Genomic DNA, 22,608 nt, shown 5'->3' on the forward strand with positions numbered 1-22,608 from the left:
ATAAAAGAAATTGCTTTAAAGAGAAAATAATATTTTATGGGGGCCATTTGCTTGCAAGATTTTCTTCCAGACATTAAATTTCAGAATATGTTTGTTTTTGTGGGCAAGGTGTGTCTCTTGAAGGCAGCAGATAGAAGGATCTTGCTATTTTTGATCCAAATACACTGTCTATTTCGCCTAATTAGAGAGTTAAGTCCATTAATATTGAAAGTTAGGACTGAGAGGTGTTTGGTAATTCCTGCCGTGTTAACCACCTTCTTGGGTCTGTGCCAATTGGATTCTTCCTATAATTTTTGTATTCTCTGTTTGGGGGCTGATTCTTGTCCTTTGTTGTGTTCTTGTTGGTTTTCTATTTGTAAAACATCTTTAAGTATCTTTTGTAGGGCTGGATTGGTGGAGATATATTGCTTCAGTTTTTCTTTGCTATGGAAGGTTTTCATTTGACCTTCCATTATTAAGGAGAGTTTAGCTGGGTACAGTATTCAGTTGTTTTTCTTTAGAGCATGGCATAAATCATCCCTGGCTTTTCTTGCTTTAATTTTCTCTGCTGAGAAATCTGAACTTTTTCTGATTGGTTTCACTTTACAGGTGACTGATCTTTTCTCCTTGACAGCTTTAAGGATCTTTAATTGATCCTGTGTGGATTATAATATGATGGTGGGATGTCCTGTTCTGGTCTAGTCTATCTGGAATTTTAAAGGCCTCTTGTATCTGAATAGGCCAATCTTTTTGCACATTTGGAAAGGTTCTCTGCTAGGATCCTGTTAAATAAGTTTCCTAGACCATTAACTTCTGTCTCTAGGTGCTCCTCTACACCCATTATCCTCAGATTAGGCCTTCGGATGGTATCTTCCAAATGTTGAATAGATCTATCATATATCTTGGATTTGTATTGGATAGTTGTATGTTCTTTCTCTGTAATATCTAGGCTGTCTTCAGTCCCAGAGACTCGATCTTTTGTATGGTCTAACTTACTATCAAGACTTTCTACTTTTTTTATTTCTTTTCCTTCTAATTGGTCAGCTTTGATGGCTTCAAATTCTTTGTTGGAGCTTTGTTTTAGATCTTGTATGGACTTTTTTACTTCTTTAATTTGATTTTCAGTGTTTATTCTCAAATCCCTTAATTAATTGTTATGATTTCATTGGACTCCTTTTCCTTCTGATGGACTCCATTTAGCATTAACTTTGTGGCCTCCCTGGATTCCTTCAGCTGTCTGTGAATTCCATGAATGCCTCCATTAATCTTTGTCTATTTTCATCATGCTCATGAAATTCCTGTATTAATCTTTGATTAGCTTCCTCATACTCCCAAAATTCATGTGTTAATCTTTGTCTAAATTCATTCTGCTTACACTATTCTTGTATTAATCTTTGATTAGCTTCCTCATGCTCATGAATTCCTGTATTAAGCTTTGGTTAGCCTCATCATGCTCACGAGATTCCTTTATTAATCTTTGGTTAGCCTCATTATGTTCACACTTTTCCCTATCCCACTTACACGTTTCCCTATCATGCTCACACTCAGTCCTGTGCAGGCTTTCAATCTTTTCATTAAATATATTTACCTGTTGAGAGCCGACAGTAAAGCTCTAAGGTCATCTTAACCCTTGTGCTCACTTGAAGGCACGTACAAGGAGCTGGCTTTCATGAAAAGCACCAGGTGCTCGGGATTGCTTTGCTATGTCTGCAGAGTTTGTTTTACTTTCTACCAGTTGACATTGTCTTGTTTTTACTGCACTTTGTTTTTATTAAAATTTTCCTTTTTTTCTACACTATGGTAACCTTATCTTACCTCTTGATTTCTAATAGTATATAATAGGGAAAGTTAAAAATAAACAGGGCTGTAGTCTTGAGCTGCAGACCTCCCAACCCCATCCTTTGTCTTATGTCTTTATTTTTCCACATCCTCGTCCCCTAATTCAGGATTCCCTTTTGTTGCCAGCAGGCTCTGGCATTTACTGGTAGTGTTTGTAGAGCATTTTGGGAACTCTCCTCTGGATTAGTCATAAACTGCTATGTTGCCTGATTATCATGAGTAGGAGTTGAGATTCCTGTTTTTGCCATTTTTCTTGTGTTTCTCTGGCTTGCTCTTCCCATTTGGTATGACAATAACACCAATTTTGTGCTAGAACACTGTTTTAAGGCAAGTATTAACCAAAATCCTGTAGTTGTATGATTGTTTGATGCAGTCAAAATGAGTACAGATACAATCGAGTTCAGCAGTTATAACCTAATTCAACAACAAACAACTATGGATTAATGGATTGAGAATGTCAAAGAAAGAGTCAGCAGACCAGAACTTAATAGGTTTCGGGAGAATTGTGGGGAGAAGATAAGATTAAAGGAATGTGAGGATGGAAAAGGAGAGGAGGAATTTAACCAAGACCTAAATTCAAAGAGAGGAAACAGATACAAGAAAAGGAGGACAGAGATAAAGAAATAAAAGAAAAATTAAAAATTAAAAATTGGAACACTTAAAAATGTATAAGTATAAAGAAATAATACTTAGAGGAGGATAGAAGGAAAGTGTGAGAGAGTAAAGAAAAAAGGAAAAATTTAAAAAGTTAAAAAGTTTAAAAATGAGCCACTTAAATATTATATAAATATAAAGAAATAATACTACTGTTAAAAGAGTTAAGGCTGAGAGTTCATGGGTTCAGTAATCAATTTCTGAATTAGATATGCACACAATTCAGGATAAGGTCTAATAATCAAAGAGGAGTATATATCTGGGGATGAGCAGAACAGCAATTAAGTCACATTAAAATAATCCAAAAAAGACCAAAACATAAAAGAGTAAAAAGAGTTAAAAAATAAAAAACCACACACTTAAAGTAGAAATGATGACAAAAAGAAATGTAACACTATTAAAAAAATAAAGAATATGTAAAAAAAATAGCTCTTCAATTTTTTGTGCGGGGGGGGGGGTTGGGGGTGGGTCGGTGAATCTTGTGTCTTCCCTGTGTCCATAACCAGTCTCTTGGTGGAGTCGCTGGTTTGCTTGTGTGTTTGGTTTTCATGTGGCTTGATTGGTTTCTTAAGTCAGTTTGTTTGAGTAGGCAGAAAGAAGCTCTGCCTTACCCAGAACTTTGTGACCCTCCCTCCCAGGCTAGTTCAGTGGGAGGGAGATCTGCTTTGAGTATCACAAATGAGGAAGATAGTTGTTTCCTCGAGCTTGAAGTTAATGTGATGGGACTAGGTTCTGGGTAGGGTTGAGGCAATCAGTAGCTTTTCCCAGAGGTGCTAGCTCTTGAGACACTCACAGAGCCCAGCCTGGAGCCATTCTCAGGATCTATGTTTACTGAGCTTCAGTTGTTTTTCTTTTACCCCTCCTGGGTCTACTGCATAGGACATAATGGGAGGGGCGGCCTCTGGCTCTTTTTACCAAATGAAGAAAGTCACTTCTCTGGGGACAGAGGTTTCTCTACCTGGGAAGGGCAAATTTTCCCAGGGTGGAGCTGGGACAGGTCAGGTTCCTGTGACCTTTTGAATGGCTCCTATGTCTTCTCCCAAGGCCTAAGTTGAGTGCAGGCTGCTCTGACCAGGCCTTTGTCAGTATCAAAGATGGAGTTTTTCTCCAGTGGTGGTGGAGGGGCTACCTTTCCACTGCTGTTTTGTGAAAGTTAGTGAGGATGTCTCGCGGTACTCATGCCAATCCTTGGTTTCCGGGCTGTCCAAGGGTCTGTGACAATCTGTGGTCAGAACAGTGAAGATTCCCACTCCTTGTCAGTTCTTGCTGGTGGTGAATAGAATCTGGCAACACATTGCATCTGGCACCTTTGTCTTGGGCTCTTCTCTGTTGGATAGCAACTGCTGCAGCAGCTGCCACCACCACCCCCACCACAGACACTGGCAAGACCTATAATCTGTCTCCTTAACCAAGCTGCCTGGATTTTTCCCCTCTAGCCAAACTCTCTGTATTATGATGGCACACTTGGTGTGACTCTATTGCCTAGGACTTTTCACTGGAACACTAAAACTTATTTCTATGTGAGAGCTTGTTTAGCCCCCAGCTTCTCCTCCACCATCTTCCTTCTAATCTCTTAAGATGCCTCTGATACATATAGCTTCTTAAACACAAAGTCCAATAGAAAAAAATCCATCTTTTGGTCCATTATAAAGAGCTCTTATGTGAACAAATTACTGACGATTAACTAAATACTAATACTCATAAACATTTTGCAGGAAACCTTAAATATTAATGTCAAGTGAACCTTTTTTTTAACATTCTCCTAACTCTGAAGCTCCTAAACACATACAGTACATATTAAGCAATTTGTCCATATTACTGAGATACTTTTTTCTGAGGGGGAAAATATAGTTTAATTATTCATTGTCTTTATTGCTGGTATTTTTGAATATGTAATGGACAAGCACTTCACAGCTCTGAAATAATTGGTAGAAAATGAATTCAAATGACACTGTAATAATGCCTACTCCTCAAAGCAGATTTTTGTCACAGTGGTGATAACTAGGATCCCTCCAAGGACAAAGAGAATGCTTTAAATTTCAGCTTGGCCTTTTTCCTTTTTTGTTTCTTTATTTTTCTTTTTTTTCAAATAAGTTTTTATTGTGAAAATACTGTTCAGAGGGGTTACAATCACATGAGCAAGGTAATGAGTACATTTCTTATTAAGCATTGTTGCCTCCTCCTTTATTTTCCCCCTACCATCCCTTCCATCCCACCTCCTCAGCTACACTCTGGCACCACCTACCTCCCCACTCCACCCAAACCCCTGCCTAAATTGCAGTGGGTCCACCTGTATCCCTATTTAAACAATTTGTTTTTTTCCCTTCCACTCAACAAATCATACCAACATCAAATACAGTGAAAACAGGGGCTATACCATGGGGGAGGGACATACAAAGCAACAAAAAAATCAGGTGGTACCTTATACATACATTAGAAACAGTAGCAAGAAACAAAAAAAAAACCCACTTGTGTCCTTACCTTGCGGTTCATTTTGCTAACATCATCTTATCTGACCTTTTCTACTTGTCTCACATATATACTACGTATTGCAAATAAGGGAAACCATGGGACCTATGTTTCTTTGGGCCTGGCTTACTTCACTTAATATAATTTTTTCCAAGTCTTCCATTTCCTAACAAATGGGGCAATGTCATTCTTTCTGATGGAGACATAGAATTCCATTGTGTATATATACCACATTTTCTTGATCCATTCATCTACAGAGTGGCATCTGGGTTGGTTCCATATCTTAGCTATAGTAAATAGTGCTGCAATAAACATAGTCGTGCTGGTAGCTTTGGTGTGGTCTTGTTTGTAAACATTTGGGTAAATGCCCAAAAGTGGGATTGCTGGGTCATAGGGGAGCTCTATGTGGAGTCTTTTGAGGAACCTCCATACTGTTTTCCAAAGTGGTTGAACAAGTTTACACTCCCAACAACAATGCAGTAAGGTTCCCTTCTGTCCACATCCCCTCCAGCATCTGTTGTTGTTAGAGTTCTTGATTTTTGCCATTCTAACTGGGGTGAGGTGATATGTCAATGTTGTTTTGATTTGCATTTCTTTTATGGCTAGGGAGGTTGAGCATTTCTTCATGTGTCTAGTGGCCATCCTTCTTTCCTCTTCAGAGAGGTTTCTCTTTAAGTATATAGCCCACTTATTCATTGGGCAGTTGCTTCTTTGAGGATTTGTTATTGGGGGATTTAATCTTTTGAGTTCCAAGTATATTTTAGATATGAGACCTTGTCCGTTGTATGGCTAGTGAAGATCTTCTCCCAATCCGTGGGCTTTCTATTGATCTTGGTAGCTATGTTATTGGCCATGCAGAAGCTCTGCAACTTCATGCAATCCCATTTATCCAACCTTTCTTTGATTTGTTGTGTTTCTGGGTCTCTATTAAGAAAATTTCGGCTTGTGCCAAGGAGACGTAAGGTTTCTCCTATTCCTTCTTGTAATGTTTTCAGAGTGTCTGCTTTGACTCCAAGGTCTTTGTTCCATTTGGAGTTGATTCTGGTGCAGGGTGATATATAAGGATCTATCAGCTTAGCCTTTTTTTCTTATAAACTTACCTTTCCTAACAGAAAAGTTCAATTTGAGTAAGATGCCGTTGGCCCTCAACTGTATTCCTAGCTGCTGTGGAAGCTGAATCTGGAAGAATTGGCCTTTCAAGGCCAGCCCAAACAGAAAAGTTTGAGAAAGACTCCTGTTCTAGCGCTTGTACTTGTCATTCTAGTTAGACAGGAAGCCTACTCTAGATGGATTGTGCTCAGGCACACACTTTGGCACCAAAATTATGGCTGGAGGTGTGGCTCCACAGTAAGAACATCTGCCTAGAATGTGTGAGGCCCTGAGTTGAAACCTTACTATCATCAAAGAAATAATATAATACAAAAGGAAAATAAATATCAAAATAAAATAAATGATCCTTCCTAGAAAAGCTTCTACTATAGAATGCTAGTAGTTCCTATCACATATAATTTCCTGACTTCTTTTCTCATACATAAACTTTGTTAAGGAAACATGGTCACTCAACTGACTGGTTTCTATAAGTTGGTACAGTATGTAACTTGGTTCCTAGATGAATACTAATATATAGGGAATTCAGTGCTGCTTACAGGTGTTATAAGAGAAAGAACAAATGGAATCCACACTGCTCCCAAAGAAGCTGTGATGAAACTTAGGAATCTCAGACACTGGAAGAGCAGGACATGATAAGAATTGTAATGTGTGATTTCATTTTAACACAGTGAAATACTAAACTAACAATAAATGGACTGGTTGTAGACAAAGGATAGGAGAGTTGATCTTGAAAAGTATCCTCTGACTTTCTTATTCAACTAATTCCTATCAGTTGTCAATGTTCCTGAGTTCCCTGCCCAATATGTAGCATCAAAGAAAATTCCTATCTCCCAATTATTATTAAAAGTAATACATCAGCTGGTCCAGTGGTGGCCCATTCCTGTACACTTAGCTACTTAAGATAACTGAAGATCACAACTCAAAGACAGCCCAGGCAGGAAAGTCTGACACTTTCATCTCCAATTAAATATCAAAAAGCCATAGTGCTGGCCTTGAGTGAAAAATCTCAGAGACAGTACCCATGCCCTGAGTTCAAGCCCTAGTACCAGCACACACACATAAAAGTAAAACAATATAATTTTATTCTGCCTTGAATTTCATATCTACATCTTCGAAATGGTTAGCACAAATATACAGCATAAGAGTGTTCTAAGAATGAGTATGACTTCTTTACCACTTTTTCCTGGTCATCTTTTTTTGCCTATCATATGACTTGAACTCAGGGCCTGGGTGCTGTCCCTGAGGCTCTTTGTGCTCAAGGCTAGCACTCTACCATTTGAGCCACAACACCTCTTCCTTGTTTTTCTGAGTAGTTTATTGGAGATAAGAGTCTCAAGGACTTTTCTGCCCAAGCTGGCTTTGAACCGTGATCCTCAGATCTCAGCTTCCTGAGCAATTATGATTACAGATGTGATCCACCAGCGCCTGGCTTCCTGTTCATCTTTTAATAAGGCAACAGGATGCCATATCCTTCCCTTTTAGCTTCTTCATAGCTGTCTTCATATCAGAATTTCTGAGTGTATAGATGAGAGGGTTCAACATAGGTGTGATCACTGTGAAAAACACAGAGAATATCTTATCCACAGAGAAGCTGCAGAATGGCCTCAGATAGATGAAAACACATGGTACAAAGATCAGGCTGACCACTGTTAGGTGGGAAGCACAGGTAGAGAGTACTTTGCCCTGGGCTTCGCGGAGGTGAGATCTCAAAGTGATCAATATGACAGCATAGGAGAATAGCAGGACCAAGAAACAGATGAGAGACAGCAGACCACTATTGGAGACCATCAGCACTTCTACCACATAAGTTTCTGTGCAGGCCAGTTTGATGACCTGTGGAACATCACAGTAGAAATTGTCCAGAGCATTGGGGCCACAGAATGGCAGCTGAATAACCAGTATTACCTGTGTGATGGAGTGGAGGAAACCTCCACACCAGCAGGCAAACACCAATTTAAGACATAGCTGGCGGTTCATTACTGTCAGGTAGTGCAAAGGATTACATATGGCCACATACCTGTCATAGGCCATGACTGTCAGAAGAAACATCTCACTAGCTCCCAGAAAGTGGAGGAAGTAGATCTGGGCCAGGCATCCTGAAAAAGAGATGGTCTTGTCCTGCTGTAAGAAATCCCCTAACATCTTAGGCACAGTGACACAGCTGAGGCACAGGTCAATGAAGGAGAGGTTATTTAAGAAATAGTACATAGGAGACTGGAGCAGTTGAGCATTGGTTTGCACTGTTACCACTATCATGAGATTTCCCAGGACAATAGCAACATAAAATAGCAAAAATATTAGGAAGAGAAATAACTGTGTTTCCCATGAGGATGATAGGCCCATAAGTACAAATTCTGTTACTTTAGAGTCATTTTCTTTATTCACTGTTCCAAGAATACCAAAAGACCTAAAAGAAAAAATTTGAGCAAAAGATACGTTAGACAAAAGGAAATATGGTGAGAAATGAATAAACGTCTTACTCATTTTTGCAATCACACCACAATGCTTACTGTATAGCAGAAGTTCAATAACATAAATCAAATGGAGAACCAAAGAATTGAAGGGAGAGCTAATTCATTTCAACCCGAGAGTTGTAATTCAGAAAAGGTTTGTAGTTATTAGAAATGTTAATATTAGCAAATATAAGTCACCTAAAAAGAAGCTCATGTGCTTTGTCTTTATTACTACATTTATCTCAGGTCATATAGATTTAGGATTTTGTATAGACAAGGCAAAATATTTACCTTTAGAGTTTAGGGAAGTTTTTATTTCAGGATGAGAAAAACAATGGCCAGAAGACATTAATTCACTAAGCAAAGAGATCAAAAGCAATGATCTGAATCATTGAGGAAGATATAAAAGCCCACCATAAAATATTTTTGCACAAAAGATAGTCAGAATGATGCTGTTTCTGCACCTTTCAACAACCATAAATAATCATAAGAAAATATATAGCACCGTATCTTTTGTTTTCTGTTCTGCTATACACTCACAACTTCAAACCCAATATTGTATGTATGGAAAAATTTTATATACAAATAAAACAATTCTCCCATGGAAGAATTGTAAGAGTTAGTAGATGCCTCTAGGTCTAGAATAAACAATATTATATCTAGTACTAACTCTAGGCAAAGTGAATAAAACAATTTTCCTAGTTTCATATTCCATGTTGTAACTAATTTTCTCATGTCATTCAGAGAAATTTAAGAAAGTCATTCATACTAGATTTTGCAGAAAAATACCTGAATTTTAAAATGGAGATTCATTAATGCCAAGAAACATTTCTCCCATATATTGTTTTTTATTTAAGTCTTATTTATTTATTTTATTATTTTAAGTAGTTGTACAAAAAGTTGCCATTTAATAAAGCAGCTAATGAATACAATCTATCTTGATAAATGTCATCCCTTTCAACATTCTCACCCTTTCCTCCACTATTCACCCTTTTCCTCACTCTTCTTAATTTGTAGGACATACATTGGATTCTTGACTGTGGTTCCTCTCATTCTCCTCTTCATTTTCCCACCCTTTTTCCTTGACCCCATCCTACCTCTAATATTGTTTTAAATGTAGCTGGTGTGAGAGAGATTTTGGATGCAACTCTCACCAAGTGTGTGACTATCTCATTTTCTACTAGGCTCACGGGTGCCTCTAATTCTACAGTTTCACAATTAATGGAAGGGAGCATTTTACTTCTAGAATTATTTAAAAATAAAACCAAAATACAGGATAGTAAACCATTTGCTCTCATTTGTGCTGGCATACTGTGCTATATTATTCAACTTTCTTTGGACATACCAAGGATGGTAAATTTCCACACTGATATGGCATTCTAATGTTCTTTCTGTTTTTTTAATGCTTAACTGACAAGAATAAACTCACATTAAACTTTTAGATTTAATCTCAAGTATTATATTTTAAAAATATAATACTTTGTGAGAGAGTCTCACAAAGAACAGGTTATAAGAAGATTGAAAAGAGAAAGAGAGTGAACAATATTGACATACATTCCACCTGTGAACAAAGATGGCCAAAGAAAGCTGGTGAACAAGAGAGGTAGTGGAGATATGGAAGTGGGTTAGGAGTCAATCTCATTAACTGTATATACAACTGTATATGAAATTATGAACCACCTCTAAAAAAATGAATGACAGGAGTGTCATCAGGTCTTAGGTTCTGTCTAAGATTGGTATACTAGTAGGAGGGAAGAGAGTGAATAGAAAGAGCAAAGGAGGGTGAATACAATCAAAACACTTCAGATTTATGTGTGAAAATTAACAATGAAGATTGCTGAGACTGTTTGGGAAGGGAGAAAGGATGAATCTGGTCAAGGAACATGGTATGTACATATGAATGTGTTGTAATGAAAGCCCATTGTGCAACTAATTGATACTAATAAAAACATAGGAAAACATTCCTTTGGCTAAAGTCTGCAGGCCCAGATTTGTTCCCCATTCCTAGCAAGAGGATCAGACTAATCTAGAGTTTCATATTTCATGTCCTAAGAATAACAGAACAGTTTACAAAAGTCAGCAAAAACATTTTAAGTCACGAACAGGCAAAAGAAAATAATAATCCTTAATGATAAATGAAACTATTTGGAGGTTCCACAGCATGGAATGAAAGAAGGAGAAACAAGCTCTAGGAACCACCAAACTGGCTGAGGAGAGTTCAGCAGCTATGCCCAGGCTTTTCACAGAGGCCCAGAGAGGACTGTGAGGAACATAGTTTTAAAAGGAGTAAAGTTTTCCTCATGGAAAAAATTCTGTTCAAGATAAATGAACAGTACTGTATTTTGGCTATTTTGTCTGTTAATTTTTGTCAGTATTGCACCAAAAAAACATAATTAGAGGAAAAAACCTGAGCATATAAATAATGAAAAATAATTAACCAAGCTTAGAAAAATAATTATAGCATGTTTTTACACATAAGCATTCTAAATCAAAAAATACTACTACTAATAATAATAATAACAGTAATATGACATGATTACAAAAGAATGACTTTTTAGGGAGAACCACTAGGAGGAAAGAGAGGGGAAAAGATTAGGGTGTGTGTGTGTATATATATGTGTGCGTGTGTACACATATATTTACTATGAGATGAATGTATGTATATATGCATATATACTATAAAATAGCACAATGAAACTCATCAAAAACTGTTAAAAATAGGGGGAGGATAGAATAATAGAGAAGAAGTTAATTTGATCAAGATACATTATATGCATGCATATAAATATCACAATGAAACTCCCTTGTGCAATTAATTTAGTCTAATAAAAAATAGCTGGTGTTTAAATATCATCTGAGCTCCAACTAGGATTATAGGACATGGGGCTTGAACTCAGGGTCCTGTGTTCTCACTTAGGCTCTTTCACTCAAAGCTGACATTCTACCATTTGAGCCATACCTCCACTTCCTCTAATTTTTCCAAAACACCAAGAAATGTTCACCATTAGTTGGAAATTGCATCCATGGTTGCATTTCCTATTGAAAAAAGGTAGAACCTTTGCTCTGAGCATTTGTTTGAATATTGCACTTTATATTGCATTTGGAGGAAGTAAATATTTAGGAAGGAAGCAATATTAACAAATATTAAAGAAGTGAATATTAGGTCCTATGAGGGATTACATTAGAACTGGATAGACAAGAAAATATTGCTGTGAATCCAGTGCCTTCAACTATCTTAAGCTAGTCTGATCTTTATCCAACACTGGTTGTTACCTTCCAATATATCACAAGCCCTAGAATCCACCCATGCTATAGGAATTTTATTTATTAAGTGTAAAAACATAAAATGCAAATAATTTATTAAGTTTCAAATTATGAATGCCCGAGTATACAGAGAAAAATGCAGATGAGAGCAGGCATTAACAAACCATCAGAGACTGGGAGATGAGCAGGAAGGAGAGTGGAATAAGCATGTCTGAGGAACTTACACCATTGCTTGTCAGGATTTATGTGATTTCTAAAAAGGAATATGTTATTCATTCATTATGCCATTCATCACAACAATTCAATCTCAGGCTAGGAAAATAAGCCATCCTTAGTTGACCATTGCAGTTGCTCAACCTGCACCTTAATTGGTTCCTTATAAACCAAGCTTTCATTGATGGCAGCCTATGTGAATCAGAAAGATCTGTCCCTAGAGTTCTGGATGTATCTCAAATTACTTTTTTATGGTCTGCACACCACTGCTCAGCCTAATGAGCCATGAGATTCCCTAGGCTGCTGTTTCTTGATATGACTGCACCTCAGTTTTCGCTAGAAAGCTGACCTGGGACTTGCATGGTCTGAAACAGATCTGATGCAGAGCACATATTTTTTTCTTTTTTTTGGGGGGGGGGTGTCCGGTCGTGGGGCCTGAACTCTGGTCCTGGGCATGGTCCCTCAGCTCTTCAGCTCAAGGCTAGCGCTCTACCACTTGAGCCACAGCGCCACTTCCAGCTTTTTTTCTTTTTTGCTTATGTGGTGCTGAGGAATCGAACCCAGGGCCTCATGCATGCAAGGCAAGCGCTCTACCACTGAGCCACTTTCCCAGCCCACATATTTTTTTCTTATTTGGGTTTATTAATTTAGAACTTCATCTGCCACTCATCTTCCTTATCTCATCCTGTAACTGAGTAAAAATTTTCTCACCTAGTATATCTCAGCTAATGTACCCTACATAGTGGAAGCTGAAAGGTCAATAATACCAAGCTACTCTTAGAACCCGCAGAAGAAACACAGTCTTCGTGATATTAGAGTCATGATTCAACACCTGTTTGTCTTGATAACACCTGTAGATCTTATTCAGAAAATACAACTGTTACCATTAATAACTGAGATAGATGATAGACAGACAGACATACACTGTGTGTATAGATAGAACACGTTTATTTTATATTGGTGGCACTGGGGTTTTGAACTCAGGTCCTTGAGTATTTACCATTTAACCCACATTTCCAAGTCTTTTGGTTTTAGGTTATTTTCCTGGACCTGACCTGAGACTACAATTCTCTGATCTATGACTCTCATGAAGCTAGGGTCATAGGTATAGAGAACTCTGAAGGTAAGCTATGAGACATGGAAAAGCTTTGAGAGGTTGGAAGGCCACCTCAACAGAACTTGGAACACTGAGAACTAGCCATGGAATGGTTAAAACAGCCAGCTCTGGAAAGTGTTAAGAGGCTGAAATGCCTCCCCCTTCCTTAGTGCTGGAAGGGCTGAGAGCTGAACCTTTAAAGCTAGATAAAGTAGAATACAAGTTTGAATTATGCCTGGGTTGCAGTCTTCACTCCCAAAACAATAAGGAGACAGTAATTCTCACAAACTGTTTTGTCTTTGATTGGAATAACAGTCTAGGTGCCTTGTTTCCTGCCTGCACACATGGCAAATTTCCCTGTACTAAATCTAATAAATAAGTTTGCTACAGTAACTCGGGATTCAATAACCAGTGAACCGGGCTGGGAAGGTGGCTCAGTGGTAGAGCGCTTGCCTTGCATGCATGAGGCCCTGGGTTCGATTCCTCAGCACCACATAAGCAGAATAAAAAAAGCTGGAAGTGGCGCTGCAGCTCAAGTGGTAGAGCTAGCCTTGAGCTGAAGAGCTGAGGGACAGTGCCCAGGCCCAGAGTTCAGGCCCCACGACCGGAACTCCCCCCCCAAAAGAACCAGTGAACCTTGGGCCTCCTGTCCCTCCTGCCTCTCTCTCTCTCTCTCTCTCTCTCTCTCTCTCTCTCTGTTTTTCTCATTTCTTCAGCTCCAGTATCCCATCATGTTGTACCTGGTTTCAGTAAGCAACAACAGGCAAGTACATAACACTCCCAGAATGTTCGTTGAGATAGGGTCTTGCTAACTTTTGGGGGAAAATAGCTGGTTTCTGAAGTAGCTGGAATTACAGATGGGAGCCACTGTGACTGGCCTAGTAATTTAATATTATTATAAATGATTGTTTTTGGAAAAAATTATATTAAGTGAAGTAAGCCAGGCCCAAAGAAATATAGGTCCCACGATTTCCCTTATTTGCAATAACTAGTATATGTCTGAGACAAACAGAAACTGTCAGACAAGTTAATGTTAGGTGAAATGAACCCCAAGATAAGGGCTCAAATGCTTTTTTCTTTTTTGCAATTGTTTCCAACATATTTATAAGATTATTTCTTTGTTGCTTTGTATGTTCCTCCCCCAGGGTATAAGCCCTGCTTTCACTGTATTTGATGTTGATATAATTTGTGGGCGGGAAGGGAAAAAACAAGCAGTTTAAATAGGGTGACAAGTGGACCCATTACAACAATGATATGTATAAGACTTTATGTCAAAAAACGAACTTTACAACTTTGGCAGGAGGGGTTGGGGGGAGGTGCTAGGGGGGTGTAGAGATGGGGGGTGGAGAGGGGAAGGGATGGTATGGGGAAACAAAGGAGGAGGCAACAATGCTTGATAGGAAATGTACTCACTATCTTGCCCATGTAATTGTAACCCCTCTGTATAGTATTTTCACAATAATAATAAATAAATAAATGATTGTTGATAAAGTATATGTTTCAAAACATAATTCTCAGATGATCAGCACATATCAAAATTTGTACCCAATGCAATAATGAAAGCAAATATGTTAGGAGATTTTCCTAACTCAGAATTTTCAAAATGTTAGAAACAGGCCAGAAAGAACTGGTTTTGAATTTATGATCTTTTGAATATAGATTGAGTTAAAGTTTGTGATTTTATTATATTGAATTTATTTGTGATTTTATCATGTTGAAAGTGTGTAAAAATTAGACCCGGTTTAGTCCCCAGCATTCAAGAGGAAGAGGCAGGAAGAGGATGAGGTCCAGACCACTTTTGCTACATAGCAAGTTCAAAGCTATCTTGGACTATATAATAAGACCGTGTTTCAAGAAATCAAAATATGAAACAAAACTAAATTAAGTTTGAGAAAGATATTACAAGGAGAATATTTAGTCTATTTAAGTAGGAAAACTTACAATATAAAACTATAAGTGCATCTTACAAATATGAATTACAAAAATTTACAAATTAGCTTTTCTTTATGCTTATATTGACCTTACCACTCAAGATTTACTTTTAATGGATGCTTAGTATAAGTGATTGAAAATATAAAACTGCATTTCTTTAAATTAAAAAAATGACACATGGGTGCTGGTACTCACACCTGCAATCCTAGCTACTTCAGAGGCCAAGATTTGAAAACCATGGTTCAAAGCCAGCTAGGTTAGAAAGTGCATATGACTCTTATCTCCAATTAACTACCAAAAAAATCTGCAAGTGGAGCTGTGGCACAAGTGATAGAATGCTATACTTGAGCAAAACAATACCTCATGTCCTGAGTTCAACTCACAGGACTGGTATAAAAAAAGACAAAATATGCAAATGATCTTTTTAAATAACCACAACTTAGAAAGAAAATTGTTAATTCCATACTATCCAGTTGGTGCCTTAAATGGCACTACCGATTAACACATCTTTTCTGACATACATAATTTTAAAAACCCTCAAAATCATATAATGTCTAATCATTTCATAAATAGTAGAAATAGAAAGTTAGACACAAGTGCATGCCTCTAGAGGATCAGCTGGCCTTTAGTGGGCATATGAGTCCTTAAATATGACAATGAGACCTCACACAATTACTGCTTTTTCTACTTGTTGCAGAAATTTTTCTTAGTTATTACTATAAAAGCCTATTAAAATTCTACCTCACAGTTTATATCTCACCACATTTAACTGTTATTTGCATGAAATTGTTTACATGTAAACAAAATGTGTAAATATATAACATATGTATTATATATATCAAATGTAATATATAATACATTGATTATATAACACAGATTATTATATTACATAACATAAAACAAATCCTGCTCCAACACTGAGACCAGAGAAATGAATTCTGTTTGAAAGTTACATGTAACCACTCTGAATTACATTTTTCAATTACCTTTATAATCACAGAGGTGCCTTTTTATTCTTATTTTTGCTAAGAATTAATATAAACTAAGTGTTGCTACAGGAACCTTAAATGTGAATGAATTTCTCTTTTCTCAATATTCCCTAAGTTTTCTAAGGTGTTTAACTTGCTAGAAAATAATTTTTTATTACAAGCAAATCTTGGGGCCTTGTAAGACCATTAGCTAGTACCAAACCGAGGTCTTACTTTTAGGGGACAGAAGCACATGTACATATAAAACCAGAGCGTTAAACTCTAGGCTCAAACTCCAGAAGTTCCAGGTGTTAGGTCCTGTCACTTGCCCTTATAAACCAAATAAAGTGATGCAACAAGGCAAAAAGCAGAGAAACTAGGTTTATTGTGTGGCACCTACAGGAAGACTGTACTTGGGTACATCTCAGCCATCTTCTATCTTCTATCTTCAGGGGTATAGATAGACCTTTTCCTTAAGTTAAATAGGGCGAATTGGGATGGAGGACAAGAGGCATGCATAGTTCCTAATCTCAGGAGTGCCCCTGTTGACCTCAGTCTTTATCTCTGAAGAGGTTCAGGAAAGAAGTTGTTATCATTTATCACTTGATTGGAACAAGAACAAGTCCATTATTTTTGCTGGCAAATGTTCTGTTCTGAACTTTTGGCTGTTTTCTTCCTTAGGGGAAATATTGCCTTTGGCCACAGATGTAAGAAGAAGAGATTGCTTGCCTGAAGGGAAATTTGCCTTTTGTCATGAAATGCATATAGGTAAAATTCTGTCCCTCCACTACAGGAAAGAATGGTTTAGATCAATGGATACAGATGCAAAGTGTAGGAGCTGGGTGCACAGTTATTATACTGCTTTTAGCTCATTGTGAGCCAGGTAAAAATGACTTTTAAGCATATACAGTTCCATCATTGTTATGAAGTGGTCTGCTCATCATTGTCATGTTAAAATAGAATAAACCAAAGTCTAGTGTATATTGTTACAACATGGCAAGAGAGCATTCACACTTCTTTTCAAATCTTAAGAGGAAATTGATTTAGACAGAGCCCACATTGTAAGATTTTTTAACCTATTCCTTTCCTTTTCTAACAAATCTACAGTTACTAGATCTGAAAACCCATATTTGGCTTTCACTTTCAGATAAGGACAGGAAGCAGAACGTGATCCAAGAGTTCACTTTTGCAGTTTTCACATAGCTCTAGTTATTAGAAGGATTTCCCCCCCCCAAGTAAGGTGACAGTTGGACAGAGAAGAGATAGGTGCAAGAAGGTGTATGAACCACTTTGACTTAGCAAAAAAGTCAGATCCCATAAAGGCAATATCTCCTGTAACAATTTTATCCATATAGGTTCCAGGTCGGTATAGGAAATGCAAATAGTCATTACAGCTATTACTCAGAGGAAAGCCTAAGTCCTGGCTTGTCACCAGGAATGAAATGCCATTCAATGTCTTCTAACTCCAGATAAATATCCACTGTCATGAATAAGCTATGTCATAAACATAGATGGATGAACTTGTGTTTCTCCATAATTGTCAGAATTAATTGAATAACAACAAATAACAACAAGCTATATTGATTTCATTAACTTTAATTTACCAAGTACTACTGAGGACACATGATAACTAACACCATTGGCAACATGGTTTTTTTTATTACAAATTCAATTATTCATATTAACTTTGAGATTACACATTACACTTCACAATAATGTAGATTTTACAGAATGACTAGGAAAGGGTTAAATTACCACAGGATTCAAAAAGAGGTTTGCCTTATGATACAGATGCAAAGAGAGAGTCACTGGAGGTGACTAGTAAAATACAGCTATCGCAGAGCTGTTGAAGCCCAATGATATCAATATGCTGAGTGCTTAGAGGTCCAGTACTACTTGAAATGGAGGGCTGATTTCAGGCAGAGGTGAGTCCAGGTGAAGAGCTGAGGTTCAGGTTATCTGGATCCAGAGGGATGGGTCATGTCAAGCAAGGGGTGGAACTGAAGTCCCAGGGACTCCAGCCTTTGACACATATGCAAGATGGTCTAATGTTGGGTTAGTATGTGCCTCCCTGTCTCAGGGATAGATGTCCCTCCTTTTATATAATTCAGAAAGGGAGTGCCCAAATGACTGAATCTGGTGTGTCCCATCAGTTATGCCTGGTGTTTCTGATATGTTTTCATATATTTCCTGATGTAATTGCTTATTGGTACAAATAAATTACCAGGTGCCTCACAATATGCTGACAAATGGTAGCATCTTATTTATTCAACCATTTATTTTGGCACTTATACTCAAGATGGAGTAGCTTAGTTAATACTACTGCTTAATAGAATGAAGTAAGTGGTGCCTAGGACAGCTTAAAAACTACCTTAGAGTCATGCAGAGCAGGTTCAGCTTGCTTTCCTCATCCACCAAATAATTCTTGCCATAAGTAATATTTCCAGTAGTATAGATGACATTTCATCTCGTGTTTTCAGTGTATAAAGTTAAAAAATTAAACCAATATCAAATGTGATCACACATAAACATGTCAGGAAAAGACGAGCACACATTTTATGATCACCTACCATAATACAAATTCTTCTTAACATTTCTTAATGAGGTAAAAATAAACATGTAACATGATCTAAAAGTAGATGAATATACTATACTCTGTTAACATAGTCTTCTGGATACAAACTGAAAATATGCCTTGAAGTATCCCAAATCTGAAAATAGGGCCACTGACTCAATTAAACAAGGCAAGGAGTCTTTTTATTAGCCGCATGGCCACTACACCCCATATTTGAGTAGTGGGATGTAGTGAGGCCTTATCCCATGAAGGACTTCTAAAGGAAAAACTACATGGGGGTGTGGTCAAGGCAAACAAAAAGATTTATGAAGCAAACACACACTTGCGTTGCAGAAGTAGAAGCAAACCAGTCTTGACTTGGTGAGCATGATCGGTACTATCGATACTTAATAACAAATGTCAAAACATACCCTTGGATTACAAAAGTCAAACATATCCATGGTAGGAGTAGTTTATTTTACAGAAATTATTTTTATTATAAGCTCTTAACGAATACAGCAACTCAGTTGAGCTGGTGATAAGCCGCAAGATTGTCAGTGGCCTTCAGCAAAGTTTGTGATAAAGTGCAAAGTTGCCAGCTTGGTAAACTTGAGTGAGGGAGAGATGTTCTTTTGCTTTGTATCAAGAATGGAAAAGGCTTAGGCTGACCATTGGCCATTTGACCTGGAATTTCTCTCTTTAATATTTGGTCCTATCTTTTTTCAGTAATTTTGTTCTGTTTCTGATTTCACATGTTACAGGTCTGATAAATTAATGCTTTGTATTCTCTCTTATTGACAGTTTCAAAAGAATGCACAGTTTTGTTTTATTAACTTAGTAAATTTAATATTACCTGAGGAGCCTGAGGCCTGGATGACTCCATCTTGAGCTAGTAACCATCTTGTGAGTTATGAGTTATGCAGCTGAACATGAGCACAACCTAGGAATGAACAGAAAAAAAAAAAAAACAATTCCCGGGCAAACCGCAGGCAGGTGCTAGAGGGCATATTGACCCAGTAGTCAGACCACAGATGGTGTTTGTTTGAGAAAGGAACCCTGCAGTTCAGCCCCTATCTCCTTGAGACTCCCCTGTGATGCGAGTCAACCAGTTTAAAGTATGTCAGCCCTTTGATCTAACCAACAACCTATTTCTGGTCCTTTCCCGCTTTGCAGTGTGCCAATTATACTATAGAATTTTTTTATGACTTTCCTGCGATGTGTAGTGATATGTTACAAAATGCTATGATGTATGCAAAGTCCCTGCCCTCCCTAAAAATTGTATAAAAAGTGCTGTAACCTTGGGCTCAGGGCCTTTTAGCATCACCAGCTACTTGGTGTACGAAGGACCAAGCTCGAGCTTACAATAAATGACTCTTTTACTGTTTACATTGATCTTGGTCTCTGGTAGTCTTGGGGTGCCGGAGCCTGCCGGCAACGAAAGGGAATCCTGAATTAGGGGGTGAGGACGGAAAAATAAAGACCTAAGACAAAGGATGGGGTCAGGAGGTCTGCAGCTCAAGACTGCATCCCCGTTTAGTTTTAACTCTCCTTATTTATACTATTAGAAGTCAAGAGGTAACTTAAGGTCACGATAGTGCAGAGAAGCAAGGAATATTTTAATAAAAACAAGGTGCAGATTGAAACAAGACAAGGTCAACTGATAGAAAGTAAAACAAACTCTACAGACATAGCAAAGCAAACCCCGGCACCTAGTGTTTTTCATGAAATCCAGTTCCTTGTACGGGCCATCAAGTGAGCACAAGGGTCAAGATGACCTTGGAGCTTTACTGTCGGTTCCCAACATCTCCCCCGTCTTTGTTTGAAGAAGCGAACCCGTCTGTCTTAGGTTGGGTGGATCACCTTGTCTACCTTACCCATCATTGGGAACTTCTTCAGAGCGAAGCTGAAGGCCCTGTCTTAGGTTGGTCAGACTGGCACCCCCTCTTACCCGTCTCTGGCTGCAGTTCCTCTCGGGGATAATTCATTTATATGGAGCTTGATCTTATGTAGCTGGCTGGCTGAACTCATAAGAGAGTTTTGCAGTGCAAGTATAATACAAGGAAAGCATAGAAAACCATCAGCAAAAGCATTCCCAGGCAAGCAATGACATTAGCAATCCTTTAACGTAAGTCAGGGAAGGGATATAGCATTGAAATTTTTTAAACAGTTTTTTTACAGTTTTTGCCACTTTAGAGTCCAGAGGTGGGGCTTGTGTAGTATTATGAGCAAGCTGATTAAGATAATGGGCAGTTTCAACATTTTGTGTTAGTGCCACAGCAGCTGCCGCTGCAGAGGCAGCAAACGAAATAAAGGTCAAAACATCAGCTACAAGTAGCCCAACATATCGACGAGGGCACATTAGTTTTTTCAACTGTTTCAACACCTGAATACCAGAATCTTCATACCAAGTTTTAGAAATATTTACAGGAAGCATAACAAAAGATGGTTGTCTAACAATAAGTATGGATTCAGTTATGCTGCTATACAAGCAATTAGTAAAAGAACAATTAGAACAGGTAACATTAAAATAATTAGCTCCTACAGAGATATTAAATGGTCCATACATAATGACATGGGGTGGTGATACACAATTTATAATATTTTTTAAAAGGGATGAATTTGGCCAGGTTATGTTGTTGAGTGCAGCCACCAGCGTCCAAACATGATGTTGAGGGTGCCCATTCATCCACCACAGTCCAAGATTGTACTTATTAGTAAGATTAGCTCCAGACCAGTCCATTAATTGAGAATTAGTTCCAGAAATATTGGTAACAAATGGCTGCACATGCCTGCACCTTATTGGATGAGGCTCTCCTGTAGATTCTACTACTTGTGAAGAATTAATGCAACCGGGTATCCTATAGGATGGAGTAGAATTTGCATAAACTAAGTGCCCAGTTGGCAAAGATATCATCTGTATATTGTACATTTGATTTTTGTCTGGGAATCAAATTTTATGAGTCATGGATAGCGTTATAATACAACCTGGAATGGAGCCTTTAGAGCTGGTGGTAAAGCAAAAAGGAGTTCCAATATCTGAAGCTGAGATATCTCCCATCTTGGTGTGCTGTATGAAGGGATTGGGGGCTGTATTGAATGCTGATCTATTGACATGAATGAGTACTTCAACTCCCTCCCAGGTTGCTGGGTGCACAATCGGGGGATCCAGCATGTAAGCCCAATATGTCAGCGTTTGTGTCATCTGAATGAGCCTCCACAATCCTAACACAGCGTTCAAGCAACCAGCGGGCGTCATTTTCTTCCTGCGAGAAAACACAAACATGTCCTTGACCCCATGTTAAAACCGGATCAGGCCCATGCCAAGCACTTGTTAAAGGATCCTTTCACTTAACTTGGGCAAAAGCTCTTTGCTCTCTTTTTCTTTTTCCAAAACCACTGTGTTGTGGAAAGGCCATTATAATCTAAGTTTAAAAAATTTAGTACAAACAAAGTATGAGAAAGAATATTAACAGGAGAGATGGGGTATAATTCCCCACCTTTTAATTTAAAAATTTGGTGTTTTAACAGCCCGTTGGCTTGTTTAACAATTTCTTGTCCTTGAGGATTATAGGGAATACCTGTAGAGTGAAAAATCTGGTAAGATTTACAAAAAGTTTGAAAAGCTTGTCCAACATATCCCGGACCATTATCAGTTTTACTATGTTTAGGAAGTCCCATAGTGGCAAAGCAGTGTAGGGAATGTGCAATACAATGTTTGCTAGTCTCCCTGGCAATAGGAGTAGCCATAATAAAATTAGAATAGGTATGTGGTAACATGGACAAAGCGAAGCCATCCAAAAGATGGAATCAGGCAGGAGTTTAGTCTACTTTTTCCATGGTGGAGGTGGTCAAGGTAACAATGTAGATTTTCTCCAGGTCAGGCTGTAGCAGCAACAGCAGCAGCAGGGTCTCTCAGTGGCTCCAAGGGACTGTCACACCTCATGCTGGGCTGTAAATTTCTACACAGACTGGTTAAGGATACAAGTAATACATAGGAGCCGGGCGCTGGTGGCTCACGCCTGTAATCCTAGCTACTCAGGAGGCTGAGATCTGAGGATCGCGGTTCAAAGCCAGCCC

The 22,608-nt window shown here is 38.2% G+C and overlaps 1 protein-coding gene across 1 annotated transcript; it reads right to left on the minus strand.

Moving 5' to 3' along the window:
- Positions 1-7,488: 7,488 nt before the first annotated feature.
- On the minus strand, positions 7,489-20,516 carry LOC106001829 (olfactory receptor 4Q3). Its single transcript, XM_013036793.1, has 3 exons — positions 20,480-20,516; positions 19,912-19,978; positions 7,489-8,458 (listed from the first exon to the last, which is right to left on the minus strand). The coding sequence occupies exons 1-3, from the start codon at positions 20,514-20,516 to the stop codon at positions 7,489-7,491; spliced, it is 1,074 nt and encodes a 357-aa protein (XP_012892247.1).
- Positions 20,517-22,608: the final 2,092 nt, after the last annotated feature.

This window comes from Dipodomys ordii, unplaced genomic scaffold (assembly GCF_000151885.1).
Source record: "Dipodomys ordii isolate 6190 unplaced genomic scaffold, Dord_2.0 Scaffold468, whole genome shotgun sequence".
Taxonomy (NCBI): domain Eukaryota; kingdom Metazoa; phylum Chordata; class Mammalia; order Rodentia; family Heteromyidae; genus Dipodomys; species Dipodomys ordii.